This window comes from Perca fluviatilis, chromosome 5, assembly GCF_010015445.1.
Source record: "Perca fluviatilis chromosome 5, GENO_Pfluv_1.0, whole genome shotgun sequence".
Taxonomy (NCBI): Eukaryota; Metazoa; Chordata; class Actinopteri; order Perciformes; family Percidae; genus Perca; species Perca fluviatilis.
Window position 1 is genome coordinate 3,882,841 of NC_053116.1, and position 26,731 is coordinate 3,909,571.

Genomic DNA, 26,731 nt, shown 5'->3' on the forward strand with positions numbered 1-26,731 from the left:
GTCTTAAAACAACCTCACCTCAACCATTAGAACACCCTAATGTTATGGCAGGCAATATGACAGCAGAACAAAAAAAAAGAAGCTTTGAGATGCACACCGGTGTACACAGTGTGTCTGACATTTATTCTCTACAGTGTGAAGACACTCACGCTGTGATTGACAAAGTGGGAGATGTTGCCATGGTGAGCTGCATCCACTGTGTACACGTCCTCCACGTAGTCCAGGTCAAACAGGTACGTAGAGCCCTGCCGGTCGTACACATGACCCCTCCTCTCGGCTTCATCCGTCGTGATGATCTGGAGGAGACAAGACAGGACAATACTGGAACCAAAGCCTGAACCATTTTTTGAATACAACACAAAAATTAAACTCAAAATAGCCACTTCAGATATTTTACTGGACATATCAATATCAGCACACACAAGCTTGGCCACATAACATTTGATCAATTCTAAAAAAAACAGAGCACCATTGATATAGAGAAAGAAAGTGCATCAGCACTGCCCAAACATGGACACTGGGTGACCAGAAAACAGAAACCCCTGTCCAGTCTCATAAGAGAGCCTTGCAACACATGCTCCTCAGTGTGTGGATGGGTGCATTTTTTCTACCGATACTCTTGTTTCCACTAACTCAAAACCCCTGAGTGTCTTCTGCGATATGTTGCAGTCTTTCGCAATGTGTTTATTGCGCAATATTGTGATGGCAATAATAAAAATAAATTAAAAAAAGATGTATTGTGCTGCCCTAATGGAAAGTTGACTAATCTAATGCTAAGTTAGCCAGCTAGCGCACCCACAGTCCTTGTGCCACAGTAGTGTTGTTTTTCGTCAACGAAAATTCTGACTAAATATCGTTGTCAACAAACCTTTATCATGGGACGAAAAATGATACGCCGACGTAAATGCTGGTCATGTGACGATGACTATAATTAAATGTATAATGTAATAAAAAGTCTTCATTTTCGTTGACCAAAACGAGATGAAATGTTATAACGTTATTTCGTCGCGTTAGTTATTTTTTTTTGCAGTATTTCTGTTCCCTGTGTCTCACTTCAGGGGCTGCATCAGGTCGCACTCGGGTCGCACTGTGCAGACACAGGCGACGTTACTTCCTCAAGCCCCGTCGCGGCATTATTTAATTTAGAAGATGCAGCGGTGAGTTAGAGAGTGACACGAGTTTCAACGACAAACAAAATTAAGTCTGACACAGAGAAAGGGACCGTGGCCGGCCAGCCGGAGTTCGTCCTTGGGAGAAAAAGAATAAACAGCATTTGGAAAAACTTTCATTACATAGAAGTGGAAAAGAAAACGGAATGTGTTGTGGAAAAAGATGGGGAGAAATGCAGCCACAAAAAACACCACGAACCTTAAGAGACATCTTGAGCCATTTCATAAAGAAATGGAGGTAAGTCAAGACATTAACGTAACTTTCTATTTTAGAAAGCTAATGCAAACTCATCAGGCTGTGGTTAATGTGTCTCATTTTAACATTAGCTTTAGACGTTAGCCACAGGAGTTGAAAACAACTGAGACAAACGTGTGTGTGTGTGTGTGTGTGTGTGTGTGTGTGTGTGTGTGTGTGTGTGTGTGTGTGTGTGTGTGTGTGTGAGTGAGAGAGAGAGAGAGAGAGAGAGTTCTTAGTTCCTACCTGACCGACTCAATGTATTCTGGCCAACATTTTGGTTTTGTCTATACTACTAGGTACTTATACTATATTAACTGGATTAAATAGAATTGCATTACTAAAAAGTGACTAAAAGACAATTTTCATCGACTAAAACTAGACCAAAATAGTCATGGATAATTCTGACTAAAATAAGACTAAAATGCTCAGACATTTAGTCAAACTGAAACTTGACTAGACTAAAAAGAGTATGAACGTGACGAAAACTAATAAAAACTGAAATGACAGCTTGACACAAAGACTAGACTAAAACTCAAATCAAAACACGCTGCCAAAAACAACACTACGCCACACTCCCTGTTGCAAAGAGACTTTGTCGGGAAGATGAAAGCGATCAACAGCCCTGGGGACACAGCTGCAGCTAGCCCCCAGCCAGGGACTATACCCACACCCCAGTGCTGGATGCTAACAACGCTAACAGTTACAACAAAGAAAGTTTGCTGATTGCAGTTTCTGTTTGCATTAATTAGAAATGTTTTAGTAAAGTTTCGACAATGAAGTGTTTGCGTTCCTTGTGATCTTTGCCAGACATTTTCTTAAGGCAAACCGCAAACTTTTCTTTCTCCAAATAAATGAAAATGTTGAAAATTGGCAAAGGGAGGCTTTGTACAAAAAACGTACCTAACTGAACCGAAAACCGTGACCCCAAACCCGTGAATTTTGTTAATGTTCCAACTCTCCAATCAAAAAACTATTTGGGATGGTGCCCTTTCATTATAGGAGGGATTAATATATAGCCGGGAGGATGGTGAAAAAAAGTTAAGGACGGCGACTCCCTTAAATGACCACCTGTTGGTCCCGTGAACTCACTAACGTAGACTCACTGTATTCTGGACACCTTCCAGGGCTCCAGACTAACTTTTTTCACTAGGAGCACAGTGGCCCCCTACTGAAAATTTTAGGGGCGCAACCAGAAAATTTAGGGGCACACACCGTAAATCAACATGCTAACCAAATATTCACATTTCTACTAATTTCCACTGTATTACTAATAAATACTTTGATAATAGATGCAGAAATTACAATGTGCTGTTTCAAATTCAGTGTCACTTTTGAAGATGTAACATAGAAGGCACCATTGCTGTCATGACCGTAAACAAAATATTTAAAAACTATACCAGCTCTGGTCTACAACTACAATGAATTCACCTTAAAATTAAACATGTATTGTTTAGGCTATCTGAACCAATATTGGTACAGATACCTGAAATTATGGTTATTAGGGGTCCAAGCCCGAGGGGGCAAGGGAACCGCGTGTTGCAAGGCAACGCGGTTCACACTCCAGCGGAGCGTGGAACCCTATTGTTTTTCTAAGGATTTTTATTATTCTTCTTCTTCTTCTCCGCGTAAAACTCCGACTGCAGCCTAAACCGTAAATAGTGGGGAGTTGCCATTTTCAGGACTGGTCCACAACCCTGCAAGGACCTCAGGCGCAAAAATTCACCCATTTCCACCACTAGGTGGCGCTATACCAGAAAAAAACGCGTTTGGCCCCATAACTCCCACACCGTACACCCGACATTCAAAAGCAATACATCTACGCGTTCCCTGGATCCCGCTGAATCACGTGATATAGGCCACGCCCATTTCCGCCTAGACTTTTATGCATGAAAAATCGTGATTTATCAAAAACCTACTTTTTCGAACTCCTCCTAAACCGTGCGACCGATCTGCACGAAACTTGGAACCTAGCATCTCCAGACTGACCTGACTAAAAGTTATGGAAAGAATTTTTATCCGATAAAAATTGCGCATATAACTCACAAACAAATTTGTGTAGGTAACGATGAAAACACCAACTTTGCCATATCTCAGCCAAAATAAATGCCATCAACCCCAAACTTTAGATTATTCTTTGCCATGAGCCTCTGGAGGTACCCCATGCGTTTTACGAAAATTGGTCTCTAGGGGGCGCTACAACTACAAAAAGTTTATATCTCATGAACGGCTCATCCGATTGATACAAAATTTGATGGGTACCATCTGGGGGCAATCCTGAGGCCATCCCTAGAATGGAGTACCGAGGGGTCAAAGTGGGCGTGGCCTATGGGACCCAACTCTAGATTCACCACTTACACTAATGTGAACAACTTTAAATTTACAGCGTAGATGGACAATGGGCCATGGACCACACCTACCAAAAATTACACATGTGGACCACTAGGTGGCGCTGTAATGGTTTTTTGGCTTCAACTCCCACATTACACATCGCACATTAGAAATCTTTACATCCACGTGTTCCGTGAATCAAGCTGAATTACCTGATATAGGCCACGCCCATTTCCGCGCAAACGTTTTTTCGCAATATCGCGCAATGTGCAAAACCAACTTTTTCGAACTCGTCCTAGGCCGTGCGACCGATCTGCACGAAACCTGGTAGATAGCATCTCCAGATGGACCTGACAAGAAGTTATTGAAGGAATTTTGCTACGTTAAAGTATGCACATTTGACGACAAAACAAATTGTCCTAGCTAGCTACCACTCACATATATCATATCTCGGCCAAATTAAATATTATCAGCAAATAACTTGAGGTCCTTGTTCAACATCTGACGACGATACTCTGTACCAAATTTGGCGAAGATCGGCCTTTAGGGGGCGCTATAAGCAACGTTTATTTGTTTCGCCCACTAACTCACTGCATTTCAATGGGAAATTTGCAATTGCAATATCTCTGCCACAGTAAAAGCAATCAACACAAAAATTTGTGAGGCTCGTTCGGCATGCCGCTCTGAGGCTCCGTACCAAATTTGGCGACGATCGGCCATTAGGGGGCGCTATAATCAACATATAAGTGTTTTGCCCTGTTAATCAATGTTAATGGAATATTTGCAATGGGAATGTATCAAAGACCTTGCAGCTCACACGTCTCAATATTTGCTGATGTTTACCTCCTACCGTTAGCTTTTGGTTTTCGCTTTTGCCTGGTCCCATGGTTTTCTACAATAAAGAAACTTCTTAACCCACCTGACAAAGTTTCTACAATCTTCACAGTGGACAAAATGTTACTTTTTTTTCCCACTTTTACAATCCAAAATCAACACCATTCATATACCCTGATACCGTGCAATTAAACATTGCAGTTGGTGCTAAGTGGAGAGTCTGTCATAGTGTGAATGGTTATGTCGGTGGTATTGATTCTTAATTTCCCATGAAGTTGATCGCGGTCACGTGTCAGTTAAACTTCTCATCTCCAATCCTATCTGTATTTGTGAGAAGTGGCGCTGTCCTGAGTTGAAAGCCTACTTTACGGCTTTATTATCGAGTTAATAGACGCGTGTGCTCGTGTCGGCCGCTGTCCATTTCCTAAGGTTCTGAAATGCAAACAACTTTTGACTACTTTATTTTTTTTAAAACGACGTGCGCCTGTGAGCACCCTCGGAGGAAAACATCAATTGGCGCCTATGATGCCATTTACAACAACCTGACCACCTCCCCTGCTCTTTCAACCACCAAACCTGCCGGTACCTCCACCCTCTCAGTCACTCTCTCATTTCTCTCTGCTGTCCCCTGTGGTCAGGGTGGTTGAGAATTTTGTTTATAGTAGGGAATTGTTAAAAGTAGTCTGTATATGCATGGAGATGAACTGTTAACCACTACATTTGCAACGGCAGAGTACCGCAGACCTCGTGCATCAAACCTCTCGATATTCACCAACGTTTGCCCCCCCTACGTAATGCTTCCGGTCCCGCATTGGCGCAGCTTCGTGGGTCATCGGGGGCGACTGGCGCGGCTCCCCGGGGCATCGCGGACGACTGGCATCGGAGGCGAATGGCATCAGAGGCGAATGGCATCGGAGGCGAATGGCATCGGAGGCTTGGGCCCCGTCATAACTGCTTGCAGTTCTAGTTATTATTATTATTATTTTTTTGGTACTTTCCCTCGATAATTACAAAACAATTATTTCAGTTGTAAAAATAATTCCAAACCTGTTTATCCTATGTACTTAGAACATTATGTTATTTTATTGTTACACTCTAAAGAAATTAAACAAAAAATAAAATAAAACCCTCCTTCTCTCCTCCCAAACCCATCCCTACAACCTATTAAATTGAATAATTATTCATTTCTTACTCCCTGTAACTTGTTTAGCCTGTTGTATTTTCATCATGACTGTTTTCAATTGCTCTTTAATGTTTCATGTAAAGCACTTTGGGTTGCCTTGTTGCTGAAAGGAACTGTAGACATAAAGTTGCCTTGCCTTACAACCTCAGCCTGTCAGTCAGTCACCAGGGCACAATTGCACACAGTTGAGCCTGCTGCTTGTCTCAGAGGAAGTGTAACGTCAACAGCACCGTGACTGTTTTTAATATCATATTGCAGCAAACGCTGTCTGTGTGAAGTTTTTAAAAACTGTAACCATACTTGAAACCACCTTATCGGCATCACTCACTGTGACTTCAACAAAACAGCCGACGTAGTTTGCGCCGATCGCACCTCTGCGTGTGTGTGTGCGAGTGTGTGAGTTTGTGTCGGAGCACCGCTCTCTGTCAATTTTCAGAGAGGACAGATAAGCTTGCGCTTACGCGCTCAGGTACCGAAATTTCGACATTTAACGTGTAAAAAACGGGGGCAAATTTGCTGGTCGCACATGTGCGACTGGATGTAAAATTCAGTCGCACACTCTCAAATTTTGGTTGCAAAATGCGACCATTTGGTCGCAGTCTGGAGCCCTGCCTTCAACGCAGTAAGCACAGTAAAAAAATCCCATAAGATATCAATGCATGAAAAGATTAGGCTGATTGGTTTACATGTCTCACACACATACTAAAGTTCGATTGACATATTTTGGGCAAATCATTCGGAAGAAATCTTGACACGGAGTCCGGATTACCAAGAGGGCTAACGGTATACCAGACGGCTGGAAATTTCACATCGGACAAAAGACCTCTGTAAATGTGTATATCCCTTCAAAAAGTCTAAATATTTGCAAAATAAATAACTCAAATATTCTGTGAGGCCTTAAGAATGTTTTACACACACACACACACACACACACAACACACACACACACACACACACACACACACACACACACACACACACACACACACACACACACACACACACACACACACACGTGACAGATGGCACCTTAGAGCTTGTTAAAGAGGCGCATCCGTTTTTGGCCAGATCTTACCTCTCCCACGTACTCCATGATAAATGTGTTCTTCTTGATATGCTGCAGCGTGCGGACACCCCACCCCCGGCCGTTCTCCGTCTTAAAGATGCACAGGTCGAACTGGATGCCCTTCTGCACCACTCTGTTCGGACAATCGAGGCTACAGCTGCATCGAGAGTTACACTCGTAAATGGGCTGTCCCGGCCGGATCCGGACCTGACCCTTGTCATTGTAGGCCATGCGGTGCAGGGAGGCCCCAGGGCAGCAGCCATTTATCGGCTCCTCTAAACAGTTCTTACACTCGCAGCCCACGGCCATCTCATCTAACACAATGCCCTGGCCTACTTTGTAGTTGTTGATGTAGGTGAAGTTTTTTGGGGGGCCCTCAAAGTCCACTTCGTTTAGGACAAAAATGCGACCTGGGTGGTTGCGTGTCTGATTCAAATGGGCCTCCCAGCGCTGCAAAATCTGACGGAGTTTGGCTTTTTGGACCAGGTACGAGGCAACTTCCTTATCCAGTCTTTTAGGGGTGCAGCGTCTCTTGTGGCGCCTCAGCTCCTGCTCCAGGTCCCGGTGGAACTGCTTCATCAGTTTGGGGCATTTGAGGTTCCTCTTAGGTTCCCAGGTGTTATCAGACTCTGGAAAGCCCCTCCACTTTACCAGGTACAACTCCTCCTCCTGAAACACACAACTACTTCAGTTAGGGGCAAAGATTGGATTCTTTCTCATTTCTAATGTATGCATTCTTTTCTACATCAACACAGACAGATTGTTGACGACGGCACCAAAAAAAGCATGCCAGGCTTAATGTTAAAGTGTAAATTGCAGGTTAAATTTTTCATGGAAATTTAAAATGTGTTTATTAAACATAAAGATTAGAGCCGCCCACCATTGTTTTGTATGGCTTTTTATAACAAAATGCTGAATATAATATGAAAAGTTGGTACTTTTTACAGTTGTTTTAAGCACTCCCCCTACCTTCCACTAGGCGGGGTGTGACGTCATAAGAGGGACTCCAAGAGTCTAACGGCTGCCTAGGTAGCTAGCAAAAATGGTAAACTATTATGTTTGTGCGGGATGTACGAGTACATCAGAAACAGGGCAGAGGGTCCACCAGGACAAACGGCTGATTCGTGCCTGGGTGAGGTTTGTGGCTACGAAGTGGGCTGATTTTACTGCTGTCTCTGTGACCCACTCTCTGCTGCACTGTGTCACTGTGCGGCCGTGTGTGTGTGAGAGACGGTGTAAATTTTATATAGTCTTTTCTAGTCTTAACAACTACTCGAAGTGCTTTAACATAGTACAGGAACCATTCACCATTCACACACATTCATACACTGTGGCCGAGGCTGCCGTACAAGGTGCGACCTGCTCATCAGATAAACATTCACACACATTTACACTCCGATGGCGCAGAATCGGGGGTAACTCGGGGCCCAAGGACACTTCGGCATGGAACTGCAGGGCCAGGGATCGAACCACCAACCTTCCGATTGGCAGGCGACCTCTCTACCACTTAGCCGCAGCCGCCCCTTAGTTAAACACAGGTTCCCGTTAATCTTATGATGGACAAGTGTTGTGATATTTAAACAAACGATCCGTCAACGGCGAAATAAAAGCCTCTTATTTACGAGTCTGAGAGACCTCCGGTTTACAGCGGGGTGTCCGAGCGAGACTGTCAGAGCGACGAGCCAGCGGCCGGGGCAGGCGCTGCTGGTTGTCGCGTTACTTTACGGAGCTTCTCAACTCTGAAGAATTTGAAGCAAATTGTCAATTTAGCAACGATTTGCGCAAGACTGCCTATATTCGAAATCTAAACAGTTAATTTCTCATCTAAAACGTCAGAAGTGAATTTAGTGATGAATAAGATGGCAAAAATGGATAAAATTGTCCCGTTGTTGGCCTGTCTATGTACCTGCTATGGGTTGCTACTCCCTCTTATGACGTCATCACCCAGTTAATGTAAAAAACATGCTACCTTTGAAGAAACCCCAATAAATGTTATTTTAACGCATTTTAAGAGAGAAATGTTTAAATATATACATATTGAGCACTTTATTTACATAATTGGTTGTGGTGGTTAACCTGCACTTTACACTTTAATCGCGGAGCGTTGTCCTTCACATGAGGAGAGAGACCCAGCAGATCACCGTGACTACGCAGGCAAAGTATTGCTCCACTGGCTCCCGGTCCAGTTCCGTATCCAATTCAAAGTACTCCTGTTTACATTCAAGGCCATCCACAACCTTGCCCCCCCCATATTTGTCTGATCTCCTCCAGCGTCACGCTCCCTCAGGTCCTCTTCCTCCATACACCCGTCTGTCCCCTCCGCCCGTCTCACCACCACGGGGAGCAGAGCATTCAGTTGCTCTGCTCCCCGTCTCTGGAACTCATTACCACCCCAACTCAGAAACATTGATTCAGAGCTGGTATTCTGTCTGTAATGGAGTGGAATGGAAATTTCTAAGTGACCCCAAACTTTTGACCAGTAGTGTATATTTGTTGAAACTTCATGATTAGGCATTTAAAGCTTTAGTGCGTAACTTTTTGATATTAGAACGTCAGTTACATTCAAGCCGTTGCCAAACGAGTTGCTACAAAGCTAATTAAGACTATCAGCTCCACACAACTCTCTCTGGATTTCTCAGTATGGCTATGTTAAGAAGATTGTGGCGTCGTGGGCGCTAGCGAGCAAGCTATGGAGTAGACTCATCCGACCAGGCTCCACAGAACTTTTACTTTAAATTCTGTAAAGAAGGCACCTTTCGACATAACTTGCTTCTTTATTCCACTTTGTTAGGTTTTATCATAGTCCTGCACGTCAGCCTACGAAAAAACAATGGCTGGCAAGTCTACTAAAGCCCGCAATGCAACTTTATCGTCCACGAGGCCCAGTGGTCCCGGCTCATCCCCGGACCATGGTGATAAATCAAACCCAGCTGACGAGATTGTGGCGCCAACTACTCAAGCTTTCAGGCAAGAGTTGCTCACGTCGCCTCGTGATGATATTGGGCAAATAATCAAGACGGAGATTAGAAGCGTGCTGGAAAAGGAAATGGAGGGATTCAGAGCCGACATTAACGTTGTACGGTCTGAACTGCAATCCTATCAAAACTCGGTTACTACAGAGCTAGCCACGCTGAAAAGTACCACTGGCGAGATGGAGGTGTCCATCGTCGTGCACGGATGATATCGTTACACTGCAACGTGAAGTGGAGCGTCTCAAGGCTCAGTCGGAATCATTACAGGACAAATGTGAGGACTTAGAGTCGCACTCTAGGAGAAATAATATCAGAATCGTGGGAGTACCGGAGAGCCGCGACAGCTCCACAGGCGCCACCTCAACCCTACTTCAGAGGGCGTTCAGCCTAGCGGAGGCGCCGGTGTTGGATAGATCACATCGCTCGCTGCTGCCAGCGTCTAGACAAGGCGACCGACCACGCGTAATTGTGGCCCGCATGCACTACTTCCTGGACTGTGCCAACATCCTTCGCCGTGCCAGGGAAAGACAACAGATCAAGCTGGAAGGTAGGGCTGGGCGATATGGACAAAATCAAATATCACGATACTTTTGACCAAATACCTCGATATCGATACCGCAACGATATTGTAGTGTGCTTTCACAAAATATTGACACAATGAAATGTTTGATAAATAATCATCAGTAATGTGGATATAATGACTAAGTGGGTAAAGGCAAATAATAGAACAGCTACAAAAGTCTGGTAAGTTCAGAAAATGACATCACTTTACTGTAATCCAGCCTTTAAAACCAGGAAAAGACACCACTTAAGCCATATTACGATATCACGATATCTAGTCTCATATCACGATATCGATATAATATCGATATATTGCCCAGCTCTACTGGACGGGATGACCATTTCAGTGGGTGTATATGTGTGTGAGGAGGCTAGGAGACATGTATGCTTGAGGGTTTCTCTCTGTTCTCTTCAAAATTGTGTATAACCCCTACTACCAACAGTGCCACCTCCTAATTTCACTCATTGATACAACATAACTATACACATAAGAATGAGTCTGTGCATGTATATGCATATACTTCTAGGTTTGATTTGTTTGCTTTATTTATTTTTCTTTCCCTCTTTTTTATTGAGTCAGTTTTTACTCAGTTATTCACTTCTCCTTTCTCAAATGATGCTTTTGTGCCACAATTGTTTCATGAGCCATGTTCTGAGGATCTTGGTGTATAGTTAGGTTACCTGACTGTATCCATGTTAGGGTTTAGCCTTATGCTAGGTAAGGTTAGTGCGACCTGGGAGTTCAGAACAGGTCAACAAGGGGAACCAAGGTCATTTTGCTTTTGTTTACGTGTTTTGTGCTTTGGGAAACAAATCAATCTCGTTTGTACACTCCGCTCTTTTTTTTGTCATGGTAGGGTCCTGTGTCTCACCTATAATTTCACAACTGGCTAGGGAACTATATATGTTAACTATGCATCAAGACAATGGCTAATACCACAGCCTTAGGTTCGAGCAGATTCATGAGTTGGAATATTAAAGGGTTACAACATCCTATTAAACGTAGCAGGGTTTTCACACCTAAAATCACTGGGGTCAGATATTGTGTTTCTTCAAGAGACCCACCTCCGGGCTACTGAGCACTCCAAACTAAAGAAAGGCTGGATTGATCAGATATTCCACTCCAATTATGGAGATAGGTCTAGGGGGGCAGCAATACTAATAAGGAAAGGTGTTCCATTCGTGTCAGGCAGTGTAATACCAGATAATAATGGCCGGTTTGTCATTGTGACAGGGAAGTTATATGGCAACTTAGTTGTATTGGTTAACCTTTATGGCCCCAACTGGGACAACCCTCAGTTCTTCTCTAGCCTCATTGGTAAACTCCCTGATCTTAACTCACATTTGCTAATATTAGGGGGAGATTTCAACTGTACGCTACAGCCAACACTAGACAAATCTAGCCATAGACAAAATAAGTCTCTTTCCAAATCGAGTGCCATGCCAAACAATCCCATGCCTCAGCGCTCATGGCAACTTGACCCACTTTTACCATCTAATAGAACATTTCAGAAACTAATTTCTGACCAAATTGACTTTTACCTAGAGATTAACAGCACCCCTGGAATGTCATACACTACTATATGGTAGTCACTCAAAGCCTACCTAAGGGGACAGATTATTTCATATGCAGCTCATAGAAAAAAAGAATGAACCAAGTGTTTTATAGAACTAACCCAGCAGATATCAGACGTTGACAACAAATTAGCTCAGGATTTCACTCCTGATCTCTATAAAGAACGGCTATTGTTGCAAACTTAATATAATAACCTTTCCATAAAACAGACAGAACGGTTGCTTCTTAAATCAAAGCAATCATATTTAGGGTTGGGTACCGAAACCCGGTTCCACTATAGTACCGGTTCCTACGCAAACTGTAGTATTTGGACCGGATTAGAACGCGAATTTCGGTTCCGACTGAAATATTTTCCCTCTGTCGCTCCGGACAGCGGCAGACTCTTTTTTTCTTTCTCCCTTTTCTGCCGAGTGGCGCACGTGCCCGCTCGCGGTGTGAAGAGCGTGTCCGCGCTATTCCTCCGACATGCACTCTACAATCCCTGCTGATAGACGCCTTTTTGTACACGCTCTGAAACGGACGTAAAAATATCCCACTTTCTCTGTAGTCTACCGTTAGCTGTCTAAATTGTCTGCCCTACTCTTAAAATTTGGTTCCAATTCAGGAAACATTTTCATTTCAGTCGTGCAATTTCTTTGCTCCCGCTACCAAACAATCATCTGTTTCCTCCGTCCCAGATTGACACTGCCTTCCAAGTATAGATAAGACCATAAGAATGTTTTTTTTTTTTTTTGGTGACCTCTTTGTCGAGGGCACATTTGCTTCATTTGATAAACTGCAAAAAGATCACAACCAATATCATACTGGACCTGGACCCTACGATGAAAATAAGGGTGTCTAAAATCTACAAAACAGCACTGGTCATTAGCCCCCCAGCGGGATAATGCCAGACTGGCATGGGAAGAGGACTTGGGTGTTACACTGTCTGACGAGACATGGCAATGTAGTTTAAAACACATACACACATCCTCTTTATGCATAAGACATGGCCTTATTCAATTTAAAATTGTGCATCGATTGCATTATTCACCTGAGAAACTTGCCAAAATATATCCTGGCACCAATCCTGTCCAGCTAAATTAGGTCACATGTTCTGGTCTTGTGATTCACTTAACTTCTGGGTTAGGGTCTTTGAAGCGGTCTGTTTCATTTGCGACAGAACAGTGTATCCCGACCCAACAGTTGCTATTTTCGGGGTATTCCCATCAGAAGAACAATTTACGGTCCTCCAGGCAAACGCTGTAGCATTTATTACACTTCTAGCCCGGAGACAAATTCTTTTGCACTGGAAATCTGTAAAACCTCCCTCGTTTATGACCTGTCTCTCTTAGTTACCTGTTATAGTTACGCTGTTATAGTCCTAGACTGCCGGGGGACTTCCTTCCTTTGACACACTGAGCTGCTCTCTCCTCTCCCTTTCTATTACTGTTTCTATTACTGTTACTATTACTATTTGTGTGCAGCCCGTCCCAGAAATGCTTGTTACTAATCCTAGCTTCTGGGGAGTTTACTCCCCGGAGTCCTTATGCTTTTTTTTCCCCCAGCGTATTTCCTTGGAGAACGTTGGCACCAAGACCCGTGGGTGGCAGCTGTCGGCCGTGGTCCTGCTGCACTCCCTGCTGAGCTCAGCGATGCCCTGCAATGTCATGCTGCGTCCTGCTGAACCCTGCAGCTTCCCGCTACATCCAGTCACTGTTCCATTATTAATGTGACTACTATCGCCACTGTTCATCACACCCCCAACCGGCTCGTCAGACACCGCCTACCAAGAGCCTGGGTCTCTGTCCGAGGTTTCTTCCCAAGAGGGAGTTTTTCCTCGCCACTGTCGCACTGCTTGCTCTTGAGGGAATTACTGGAATTGTTGGAATTGTTGGGGCTTTGTAAATTATAGAGTGTGGTCTAGACCTACTCTATCTGTAAAGTGTCTCGAGATAACTTATGTTATGATTTGATACTATAAATAAAATTGAATTGAATTGAAAGTTTAGACACTGGGTTAAAGAGGTTCTCTATGTGATCCATTAGAGAAGTTGAGATATAATCGGAATAATTTACGGGACAGATATGCTAAAACCTGGGCCCCCTTCATAGAATTTGTTGAAAGCGTATCCCTCACATAATGTAATTCTCCTTTGCACATGGATGTACCGTCAACTGATGTCTGTTGATGTATGGTATAATGACATATGTGGTATAATGCCGCATAATATTCCCACTCTGAGCAGTGTAAAGTGATGTACAGGAACTGTGTGTAACTATATTTTGTGTACCTACCACTTTTTTTTGTTGGTTGAGCCTTGGTGGGTGGGTTGGGATGGGTTTGCAATACATTGTATCTTTGTCGTTTCTTGTTTTGTAATTTGAAAATCTATAAAATACAAAAAAAAAAAAAAAAAAAAAGAAAAAGAAAAGAAACATTGATTCATCCCCCCCATTTCAAACTGCAACTCAAAACACATCTGTTTAAAATGGCCTATTCCACTTGATGTCAATTGTTCTGCCTCTGTTGTTTCTATTGTCGTTTTATTCTTTATTTTTATTTATTGCTGCTTTTAAATGTCTTATATATCCCTGTACGGTGTCCTTGAGTGCTGAGAAAGGCGCGTTTAAATAAAATTAATTATTATTATTATTATTATTATTATTATTATTATTATTATTATTAAAAGCCCTTTCTACCCAATATGGGGAAATGCTCACTGCTGCAGCAGCGAGGGATAGGAATAGCTTCCTTTACAACAACTTTTAACATGTACAAGCTAAACATGAGAAACAGCTTTTCAAATCAAACTTAAAAAGTATTGGATAGTTTGAATAAAAGTAAAAAAAAAAAATGTTTTATTGTGGTAAATGCACATCTAGTAATCAAATAGGTAGTTGCTGAGAGCACATGGTTATTGGAGTTAGAGAAAATGGCGTCCCAAAATGGCGCATACTTGTGTGTACTGCTCTTGTGCAAAGACAACCGTCTTTTTCCTTTCCATATTTCGTAAAGTATTCTTTCTTTGCCATATTTTAGGAATCATCAGAAATCATTACATTCATACTGTATGTTCAAACATAAACAACGTGGTATCCCATAGCAACAATAGAATCAAAGATAGCATGGAATAGAATCAATAATTGAAATTGAAAAAATAATATTGAAAGATTGAAAACATAAGAATACATGTTGTTGTTGTCATAACGACCCTTGTGATGTTGTTGAGAATCTATGGATACTGGGACCCATTTCTGACACAAATTCACCCAGACAAGCAGCAGTTTGTATCACAGAGGCATTTGACTGTGACAATCCAAAAGGTGCACATTGCTACAGGAGAAAAGACACTGGTCCAGCAGAATACAACGTTGGAGAACATGGAATTCATCTGCAGAGAGATTGAACCGCAGATGAATTTCTATCTCAGTTCACTTGAAGAACAAGTGCGGTGTGAGCTGAAGGACAGCGAGGCGAGGCTCACCCAGAGTGAATCTGAGGGAAGAGTTCAACTGATCATCAGAGAGGACTTGCTGGCCGATGTCCTCGATCAGCTCCAACAGCATAGAGAGGGCAGCAGTTGGAGGAGTGAGAAAGAGCTGATGCAGAGGGAGATGAGTGACATGAAAGTTCAGCTTGCTGAACGTGTCCCCTCCCCACCCAGGGAATCAGAGTTTCTGAAATCCCAGCTGGGAAAAATCAGCAACAGGCTCAGAAAAGCCCAGAAAGATCTCGACCTACAGTACTTCATGACTGAAGACCTGAAAGTCGAATTGGAGAAGACGAAGGGAGAGAAGGAGGCCCTTAAAACTAATGTGGAGTCTCTGAAGACGGAACTTGGTAAAGAGAGACAGATGCTCAAGGTAGGTAAGACCACCAACGTGATGTTGGAGAGCAATCTGGAAATGGAGAAGGCTCGAGCTCAGGAGCTGAAGGATAAACTGAGCGAGATGGAGGAAGCTCTCCAAAAACAGGACGAGGGAAAGACTATACTGGAAAGATCCCAGGCTTCCCTTAGAGCCCAGCTGGAGATGCAGGACAAAGACAACAAGGACCTCATGGCTGCTCTTGAGATGAAGTGTGAACATGAGCTGGAGAGTGTGCTATGGCAGCAGGAGAAAAGCTCTCTGCTGGAGGAGAGAGAGAGAACCAGAGCGTCCTGTGTGGCGAGCAGAGCTTTGGGAGTGACTGTCTCCTGGCTGCTCTGAAGAAGGCTGAGCAGCAGCTGGAGAGTCAGCTCCAGGAGTGGAAGGAGGACAAGTCATCCCTCCTTCAGGCCACAGAGAGACTGAAGCTGAGTCAACAGGAAAAGGAGCAGGAGAGGACCGAGAGCACCCTGAGGTCCCAGCTGGTAAATCTGGAGAGCCAGATCATGGAAAAGCCAAAGAAGAAGAAGTGGTATAGAAAGCTTTTCTCTGGCTGAGGTAAAGAACATGTATTTTTACTTGTACTGTGTGTGTGTGTGTGTGTGTGTGTGTGTGTGTGTGTGTGTGTGTGTGTGTGTGTGTGTGTGTGTGTGTGTGAGAGTGTGTGTGGGTGTGGGTGTGTGTGTGTGTGTGTGTGTGTGTGTGTGTGTGTGTGTGTGTGTGTGTGTGTGTGTGTGTGTGTGTGTGTGTGTGTGTGTGTGTGTGTGTGTGTGTGTGTGTGTGTGTGTACGCAGGGCGTGTGATGCGTCAGGTCAGTAGTGTTGGAGTAGTAGAGCCTGTAGCAGCATGCTGCTTCTGCTGGCCACTCTCTGCTTTCAGCTACTGCCACCGGTAGCCCTTAGTTCTCAGGGGTGAGAAGAGGAGCCGAGTGTGTAAGCCTCCTCAGCCGGTACATAGCCTCTCCACTGCCAAGATCTCATACACGCCTCCCCGTGGCACACACGGTAACTGGTCCCTCGTGGCTCCAGGCTAAGTTGTACGGGATCTCGGAGCAGCAGTGGGCCCCAGAGACGTGGCACGCAGGCCCATCGGTGAGTGGAAACGCCCTGATGCCCGTCAACCACTGTCCCAGTTATGGGTAAATAGCCCCAGCTATGGGTAAATAGCCCCAGCTATGGATAAATAGCCCCAGCTATGGATAAATAGCCCCAGCTATGGGTAAATAGTGAAGACCACAACGGCTGGGAAGGTGGAAGAAGGCAACCCCACAGCCACGTGGGTTACAGTGGCTAGGGGGGCAAACCCCGAAGACAAACCTGCACCTGGGAACAGCCACAGGCGGAGTCAAAATGCCGGACCACCGGCAGCCCCACTGCATCTCCTGCTAGACGAAGGTCGTCACGGGTTCCCTCATGCCACTGGAGGTCCATCTGGTAGGAGTGCAGATGGTGGGAGTGAGGTCTGCCCACCCACACCCTCACCTATGCGCAAGAGAAATGTCTTCTATCTGTTAAAGCCTTTCATTTGAACCAGAAGACATGCTTTTACACAAAGTAGAGCTGATAGTTAAAGTGATGGTTCGGAGTAATTTCACCCTAGGGTCCTTTGCACCATGACCTCGAGCCAAACACCCCCCCTGAAGCTTTTTCACCTGGGTCGAACATCGGGAGAGTTTGCGTCGAGCAGCATTATCAGCTGAATAGCTTAGCACAGGGGCTAATGGAACCACGTTTGTATCTCGTAAGTTACCCCACTAATAATGCCCGAAATGATACCAAACGTCTACACTAGTACAAATAGGTTATGCACTCATAAAACGATGGATTGGAAAGTTTGTAAGTACACCAGAAGTTTATGTAAATAACACTTGCCTGCTGGCTTCTGCTCTCTGCTGTTGTTGCTGCTGTAAGACGAGTGCTTAGGGCCGTCTACAAATTACAACACCGAGATGCAACAAAAATATTTATTAATTAAACTTTTTTTTTAAGTAAGTGCTGTAGTATAACTAGCAGGAGACAAGTAATAATTGAGGTAAGTTTGGAGACATTACCTTATTTAATCATTAAATTAATAAATATTTTTGTTGTATCCCTTTTCGGTGTAGTAATTTGTAGACGGCCCTAAGCACTCGTCTAACTGCAGGTAGCAGCAGCTAGCAGAAGAGAGCAGGCAAGTGTTGATAAACTTGTGCTGTTAGAAACAGAACCTGTCACAGGGCTAAAAGTCAGGTTTTCATGTGTACACACTTATTTTTGGTTAATTTGATTTATTTTGGTTCACCTGTGCCAATATACAGCTGGACTCCCACCACATTTTTAAAAAGGTCCCATGACATGGTGCTCATTGGATGCTTTTATATAGACCTTAGTGGTCCCCTAATACTGTATCTGAAGTCTTTTATTATATTGATCTTAATGGTCCCCTAATACTGTATTTTAAGTCTCTTTTATATAGGCCTTAGTGGTCCCCTAATACTGTATCTGAAGTCTCTTTTATATAGACCTTAGTGGTCCCATAATACTGTATCTGAAGTCTCTTTTATATAGACCTTAGTGATCCCTAATACTGTATCTGAAGTCTCTTTTATATAGGCCTTAGTGGTCCCCTAATACTGTATCTGAAGTCTCTTTTATATAGACCTTAGTGGTCCCATAATACTGTATCTGAAGTCTCTTTTATATAGACCTTAGTAATCCCTAATACTGTATCTGAAGTCTCTTTTATATAGACCTTAGTGGTCCCCTAATACTGTATCTGAAGTCTCTTTTATATAGACCTTAGTGGTCCCCTAATACTGTATCTGAAGTCTCTTTTATATAGACCTTAGTGGTCCCCTAATACTGTATTTTAAGTCTCTTTTATATAGGCCTTAGTGGTCCCCTAATACTGTATCTGAAGTCTCTTTTATATAGACCTTAGTGGTCCCATAATACTGTATCTGAAGTCTCTTTTATATAGACCTTAGTGATCCCTAATACTGTATCTGAAGTCTCTTTTATATAGGCCTTAGTGGTCCCCTAATACTGTATCTGAAGTTCTCTTTTATATAGACCTTAGTGGTCCCATAATACTGTATCTGAAGTCTCTCTTTTATATAGACCTTAGTAATCCCTAATACTGTATCTGAAGTCTCTTTTATATAGACCTTAGTGGTCCCCTAATACTGTATCTGAAGTCTCTTTTATATAGGCCTTAGTGGTCCCCTAATACTGTATCTGAAGTCTCTTTTATATAGACCTTAGTGGTCCCCTAATACTGTATCTGAAGTCTCTTTTATATAGACCTTAGTGGTCCCTAATACTGTATCTGAAGTCTCTTTTATATATCCCTATGGTTACTACACATTGAGCGCCTGGCCTTTAAAGTGTAAATTGCAGGTTAAATTTTAAAGTTAAGCAATGTGTTTATTAAAACATAAAGATTAGAGCCGCCCACCATTGTTTTGTATGGCTTTTTATAACAAAATGCTGAATATAATATGAAAAGTTGGTACTTTTTACAGTGGTTTTAAGCACTCCCCCTCCCTTCCACTAGGCGGGGTGTGACGTCATAAGAGGGACTCCAAGAGTCTAACGGCTAGTAGGCTAGCAGTTATATTGGAGACCTAGGTAGCTAGCAAAAATGGTAAACTATTGTGTTTGTGCGGGATGTACGAGTACATCAGAAACAGGGCAGAGGGTCCACCAGGACAAACTGCTGATTCGTGCCTGGGTGAGGTTTGTGGCTACGAAGTGGGCTGATTTTACTGCTGTCTCTGTGACCCACTCTCTCCTCTGCCTGCTGCGCTGTGTCTGTGTGGCCGTGTGTGTGTGAGAGACGGCCGGCCAGCGAGGTTGTCAGGTGCTTGTTGAGTTTATCTCCGAAAAGACAGTTAACCACAGGTTCCCGTTAATTTTATGATGGACATGTGTTGTGATATTTAAACACACGATCCGCCAACGGCGAAATAAAAGCCTCTTATTTACGAGAGCGGTCTGAGAGACCTCGCGTTACTTTATGGAGCTTCTCAACTCTGAAAACTTTGAAGCAAATTGTCAATTTAGCAACGATTTACGCAAGACTGCCTATATTCGAAATCTAAACAGTTAATTTCTCACCTAAAATGTTGTCAGAAGTGAATTATGCAACATAGCTTAATTGCCACAGTGTTATGAAGAGGAGAAGACATGCTGATAAGGCAAATATCAGATATTTAAAGTCAAATTATTATTTATTTTTTTAAAACAGCCATCTCGTAACAAGTGCATTTCTTCTTCGTGTTCATATTGTAGTAATCTGAATATTCCCCAGCCACGTTTAACATTACTGGGCTACGTTTAGAGTAAACACAATCCAAAAAATAAAATTTTTCCGGCCGCGATAATTTCCATTAAAAATTATCGAGCTCATTTTTATTCATCACGCGATTAATTTATTGCATATTGCAACAGGCCTAATGCAGCCATTAAAACCAGGAAAAGACAACATTTGTGTCATAGCAGAATATTACGATATCCAAAATTTAAGATGATATCTAGCCTCATATATCGATATAATATCGATATTGCCCAGCCCTATAACTACCTCACTTTGTATTACTCTAGTGTATGAATTGTGCTATTTAAATAAGCATCGGTCTAACTTTAGAATTATACAGTGGTTAACTGACTGATACATTTATATTTGAACCCTGTGCTGATTAGTTCAATCAGTTCATACAAGGACTTTAGGGAGAAAAAAAAAAAAAAGTAAAACATCCACAACTAGCACATCAATCCCAACGGAGGGAGCCACAACCAGTCCAGATCAGGGTTAGTAAACACAAACTTAAACATAAATAAGCAGTGAAAAATAAATTTGTTATCTAAAACTGAATAAAAACTAAAGACAAGAAAAACTAAAACCAAACTAAAACTACATAATCAGGCCAAAGAAACCAACCACAAAAATAAAAACAATAAAGTCAACTTAAACATGGACGCAAATTTTGTTTTTGGTTAGGTCTGTCATTTGTTCCCTCTAGGAAGGTAGATGCTTTTACTACCAAAGTGGAATTACTACCAGAGTGGAATCATGCAAGTTTTTTTTTTCGAGGCATAAGATTGAAAGCCTTTAAAGTGAAAGACACTGTCGGGAATCCTGTGTCTTCTCATAGCACAACTTATCAACACTGATAGAAAGATTTTCAAACCTAAAAGCAAATTTACACCACTGGTTAATAATCCATCAGTTGAAACCTACTGTCCCTTAGTGGAAAGAGATTATGGACTTGTGTACCCAGACTCAACTAAAGACTTTGCCCTCTAACCTTTTAGAGTCAGAGAGGAAGGCTCTAGCAGAGTTGATGAATAACGAGTTGCAGATAAGGGGCCATTGTGCTCCAGAACTAAGAAAAGATGTGTATTAGAGCTGTCAATCTTCCTCTATAATACCATTCGAATTCCATTTGATTTTTTTTTTTTATTTTCGAATAATATTCGAATATGTAATGCTCAATTGCAGCCTGTTAAATAATATGTACTACACTACTCAGGCTTATGCATCCCACTCAATGCCACTACAAGCATGTGGTTGTTGTTACACGCTCTGTCCACTACAGGGACTTCTAACATCAGCCTGGCCTTGAGGGGACCTGCATGCAACTTTGTTTACATTCATTTTCCACCACGAGCACACAGCGACAAACACAAATCAACAGAGAACTCTGGAATGAAACATTATCTAACAAGTGTAGCGAAGGCCAACGTTGCTCGGTTAGCACAATGACACCATGTTAGAGACCATGGCCGAAATGATTTGTCATAAACTAAGTAAGTAAACGATGCTAACTGCATTAATAACCAAGCCACTACTTTTTCAGTGATTTATAAGCAACCTCTTTCTTGCAGATTGTCACGTTAGTGAGAGTACAGCTATTAGAAGGTAATATATGAAGTCAAAGCTAACTCTGACAGCTGCAGAGCAGCTAATATTAACTTAAGCTGTCTCCATGAAGCTCCCGGCTAAGCTAACGTTATTATACCTCGCGACACAGTTAGAAAACACCAAGTTAACTAATGTTAACATAAGCACTTTGGCTCGGTGGATGTCGATTTTAAAGTCATGTTTAAACTATTAAATTACTTAGAAAAAAACATTTCAAAACACGCATTGGAACGCTACACATTCACTAATGTCAACAAAGATGGCGGCGCGCTATTGTGCAGCAGCTACTAGCTCTCCTGTCGGTGTATATTTATACAAGTACAGCCACACTGAACTAATCAATATAGGACTACGATACAACACAGCCGAGTACCAGCTGCAGGAATCATTGCCCAGCACTGCTCACCTGACCTGGAAGCCCTGTCGGTAATATACAGGCCATTTTATTTACCACGGAAACGGCACACTGCCGTCCACATAGCTCCTGATGCTAACGTTAGCACAAGTTTGGCTCACTGCTAACCATCGTGAACAAACTGCAGCGCAGGGGGGGGGATAAATATTGTAGCAGGGGACTTAAAAAAGGCGTACTTAAAGTCTGTACTCCCCAGCTTTTTTCCAGCATGTAGATTATGTTACTAGAGGGAAGAACACACTAGACCATGTATACTCGCACATCAAGAAAGCATACAGAACTGCACCTCTCCCTCACCTGGGCCAGTAAGGTCACATCCAACTACTCCTGATCCCAGCATAAATCCCCGGTCAGAAGGACTATACTGCTAAGTAGAAGGACTATCAAAACGTGGCCTGACACTACCCTATCTCATCTCCAGGACTGCTTCCAATAAGGACATGGTTGTGTGCAATATGTTACAGAACACAGCCCTTTGTATATTATTATGATTTCATCTTGCTTGTATGCTGCACAATTTACATTACAGCAGAGGTGTACAACTGAATGTGTACTCAGAGTCCAATGTTCCTACACTAGTTCAATTAGTATTAGTATAGTATTAGTATTTTATGTCTTTGAATTGTTTTTACTTGAATACTTACATTTTAAAGAAAATAACAGTTTTCATTCAACATTGTGTCGATTATTATCAGCGATTAAGTAACTGACTTTTAAAAACACATTTTTAAAAGGATATCGTCTAATTAGTTCAATCAATCAAAATGTATTTATATAGCACTTTACAAAAACCAGCAGGTATCCAAAGTGCTTAACATCAGAAGCACATGTCATACAATAGAAAGAATGAACATAGAAAACAGTAAAATCAGAAAAAGTTACACAGAAACAAAAGAATGAAATTGTCACACCACTGCTACGTATTAAAGGCCAGACGGAACAGATACGTTTCGTGTTTGGACCTAAAAAGAGCTACATCTGTGATAGTGCGAATATCAGGAGGTAACTTGTTCCAGAGTCTCGGGGCAGCAACTGCAAAAGCCTGATCACCCCAACGTTTATACCTTGACCTAGGCACTTCTAAAAACTCGCTGATTTGAAGAACGCAATGACCGGTTGTGCTCCCGCAAAGTTAAAATTTCAGACAAATACTCCAGGGCCAGACCATTTAAGGCCTTAAAAGCAAACAACAAAATCTTAAAATCTATTCTAAAAACGCACAGGGAGCCAATGTAGAGTGTGGAGAACGGGAGTAATATGTGCACGTCTAGATGTATTTGTTTAAAAGCAAGCAGCAGCATTTTGTACAAGCTGAAGACGTGAGATGGAGGTTTGATTCAGACCAATATAAAGAGCATTACAGTAATCCAATCTTGAACTGATATGAGCATGGATCGCCTTTTCTAGATCATGCCTGTTTAGGAAAGGCTTAACTTTAGCCAGGAGACGAAGCTGGAAAAAGCTCATTCTAACAACATTACTGATCTGCTTGTCAAATTTCATGCTGCAATCAAAAGTAACCCCCAAGTTTTTGACAGATGACCTAGTGTAGGATGCCAGAGCTCCCAGATTCAAAGCTGGACCATCTTGCGTGGCTGAAGCACTGAAGATAATACACAACTTAATATCAGCGATACAACTAAGCAGGGAATTTAGTGCAACACTGTCATTAGCTTTCATAGGCAAACAGATTTGCAAATCAGCTGCGTAACCGTGAAATGACAGGTTATGCTTTCCTATAATAGCCCCTAAAGGCAACATGTATAAAGAAATGGGGCTAAGAACTGAGCCCTGGGGTACCCCACAAGAGAGAGGAGCAGCTGACGAGGAGAGGTCACCAATCATGACAGAAAAGCTCCTATTTGCCAAATAGGAGCTAAACCATTTAAAGGGGTGATAGAATGATTATATAGGGTATTTCACACTGTTCCTTAAGGTCTCCTAATGGGGTATGTAACATTAGTTGGGCTGAAAATGGCCTGGTTGATATTTTATTGGCCCTTATGCATCCCTGTGTTTTGGCCCTATTTGTAACAAGAGCTTTTCTTCCAAATATGGTATGGTCATGAATATTTAGATGAGCTGCGCGCTGCTTGGTTGAGCCTTATCCCCGTACACACACATAGAGACACGCGCTGATTGGTTGAGCAAATCGCCATACACACGCATTATAGGTTGTGTGCTGATTGGTTGAGCGAATCCCCAATACAGACACATTAGAAAAGCGACAGAATCTCATATTCAAGACACTGCAATGTTTCCTTACCAAATTCACTTCTGAGACTTTTTTATGCGAGAAATCAACTATATAAAGCTCAAATATGGGCCATTTTACAAAAATGGATGGCTAATTGCAAATTTGGTAAAACTGTGTGTCGGAGTTCAGCTGCTTGTGTTGCTGCCTCGCCGCCCGGCCTGCCTTCCTCCACAGACCCCGGCCTGCTGTGAGCTCGATTGAGCTCCGACACGGTTGCTGCAGCCCACAGCACCTCATACCCGCGCAAAGTCACCGTTTGAGCTAATGGACTACTACCAAACGCCGCTGCCCTGACAGAGCTCCAGGACCTGCATCTCCACTCTTCCTGCTAGCTAAATGGCCCGTGTGTGAGATTGAGAGCGCGGTCAGCGAGCTTGTTACACCAGCAATCTCTCAAAAATAGAGATTTTTTTTGTCCATATCGCCCACCCCTACTCTTTAACTAGAAAATGATCTCAGACTAGGAGGCAGTTCACTGAGGAGTGATGGTTACAGTCTGTGATTAAGGAAACATAGTTGTTGCAGTATGCAGTGTCCTGATTGGTGGAAAATGCTTGAAGAAAGAAAGGCCTGTTGTCAGGTAAAAATGTCACTGTCAAAGAGGCTGAAGCGAAAAGTTGATGTGGAAAACCCCCAAGCTTTAATGATGAATGGACTGATAAGTAGGCTACGCATTCGTCCTGTATGCCTCATTTGCAGAGAACCATTTTTTGGCTTGTTTGTAAAAATTTGCTATTTGCAGAGTAGAGCTGTGTTCGATCTACAATCTGTTGTTATTAACACCAGCAACAGATCATCTACAGTCTGTTAACATCAGCAACAGATTGCATGTAGAGCATTTTGACAGAGCTACTCTTAATAAAAACAACTGGAGACTGTGTACAAACTGATATATGTGTGATAACATAGAGTGTTTCTGTGACTTCCTGTTCTTATTGATGTGCTAGTTGTGGATGATTTACTCCACCTGTGCAGTATGGTTGTATAGTTAAACCCACCTGTGTGTGGAGTATTGGTTGTAATTGCCTTTTGCACACGCCGAGGAAGGGCGCTACCCGAAACAGCCCATGTGTGGCAATAAACTATCAAATTGGAGTGCTGTCCTAGTAGCTTTATTTACAAGGGTTTCAATTAAAGGAATAGCAGTGGCCTGGAGCTACAGTGTCCAGCACATATGCAAATGTATAGTGTACAGGGTATGTAATGCAAAGTTCTGAACACTAGCAATGCAGCAGATGAACAGAGATGTTAGATGAAACGGTCATGTGTCATAATAATACTGATAGTTTACCTTGGTCTTCTTGTAGTCGCAGAGGAATTCCACATCATACTCATTGGGATTGGTTCTGTTCACCCCCAGCTGTTTACAGTGGAGTCTTTCTCTGCGACAGAGGGCTTCCAGCTCATCCCAGGACATCTTCCAAGGCACGCTGCAATCTGACATAGCAACTCCCTTTAACTCAGGTAGTGGAAAATGCACTGAGGCTATACCAAACTCCACTTAAAAGTCAGTCAATTTAAAGTCCGTCAATTTAAACTGGCCCTGCTCAATGGTAGAGGTGCTTAGCAATATCACTGACTATTAACATTCTGGATGCATGGGATAATTAATTGGGCATACATAACAAGGTGAAGAGCGTTTTATCTCAAAATGTTGTTTTAATCTGAAAACTCCGCTTTTTACCGCCAAACACGGCAGCCGCAGTTGAGGATGATACAGAGTCAAAAGCACTTTAAAAGCACAGCCTTTACTGAACTACTAGCTAGTTAGCTAAGTGGTGCGGTCTCTACATTAACGTTTGTTTAAATCGACTAACGTTAGAACACGTTTGGCTCTCTTATGTTCAACTTTACTTTTTCATATATGACGCTTCCTGATGAACACAAAAGCAATAACGTTACCTCGTGTTTTTAAAGAAAGACGAAGAAACCGAAGCCGGAACCAGTCTTTTGGATTAGAATCGTCGCACACATAACGTTGCCCATCACGGAAACATCAAATATTAGCCGAAAACACATTAAATTCAATTTAAACGTGTACGTGGGGCTACATGGCGCGTGAAGCCTATCGAAAACAGTTTTAACCACTAAACCACGCAGGCTGCGCCTAAAATGCACAGCGCTAAACTTATTCATGTAACGTTATGCTTTCTAAAACAGATAGCCTATTTCTAGGCCAAGTTAAAGTCAATATCTATTCACAAGCGGAGAACTTCCCCACAAAAGGCTGCATTAGACTGCAAGAATCGTTCACGTTACTTCGGACAACTAACTTCCTCGTCACCATAATGTACAATCCCCACTGCTCTCGTTCGTGTTATGTAAACCCGAGGACAGGCAAGCGTGCATATTTAAGGTTTTTCAAAAGTTGTACGCTTAGTC

General features: G+C 42.6%; 1 protein-coding gene across 2 annotated transcripts in view; it reads right to left on the reverse strand.

Moving 5' to 3' along the window:
* The window catches only part of LOC120559452 (histone-lysine N-methyltransferase SUV39H1-like), a 29,461-nt gene that overhangs the window by 2,531 nt on the left and 199 nt on the right, over positions 1 to 26,731 (reverse strand). The window contains exons 1-4 of one of the 2 annotated variants that reach the window (XM_039801135.1): positions 26,252 to 26,708; positions 25,641 to 25,786; positions 6,828 to 7,487; positions 150 to 296 (exon numbers count right to left, since the gene is read on the reverse strand). In XM_039801135.1, the coding sequence (XP_039657069.1) occupies positions 150 to 296; positions 6,828 to 7,487; positions 25,641 to 25,766 (933 nt within the window). In that variant the 5' untranslated portion in view covers positions 25,767 to 25,786; positions 26,252 to 26,708. Of the gene's footprint in view, positions 1 to 149; positions 297 to 6,827; positions 7,488 to 25,640; positions 25,787 to 26,251; positions 26,709 to 26,731 lie in introns of those variants that run through there. The other variant, XM_039801134.1, reaches the window with a different exon arrangement.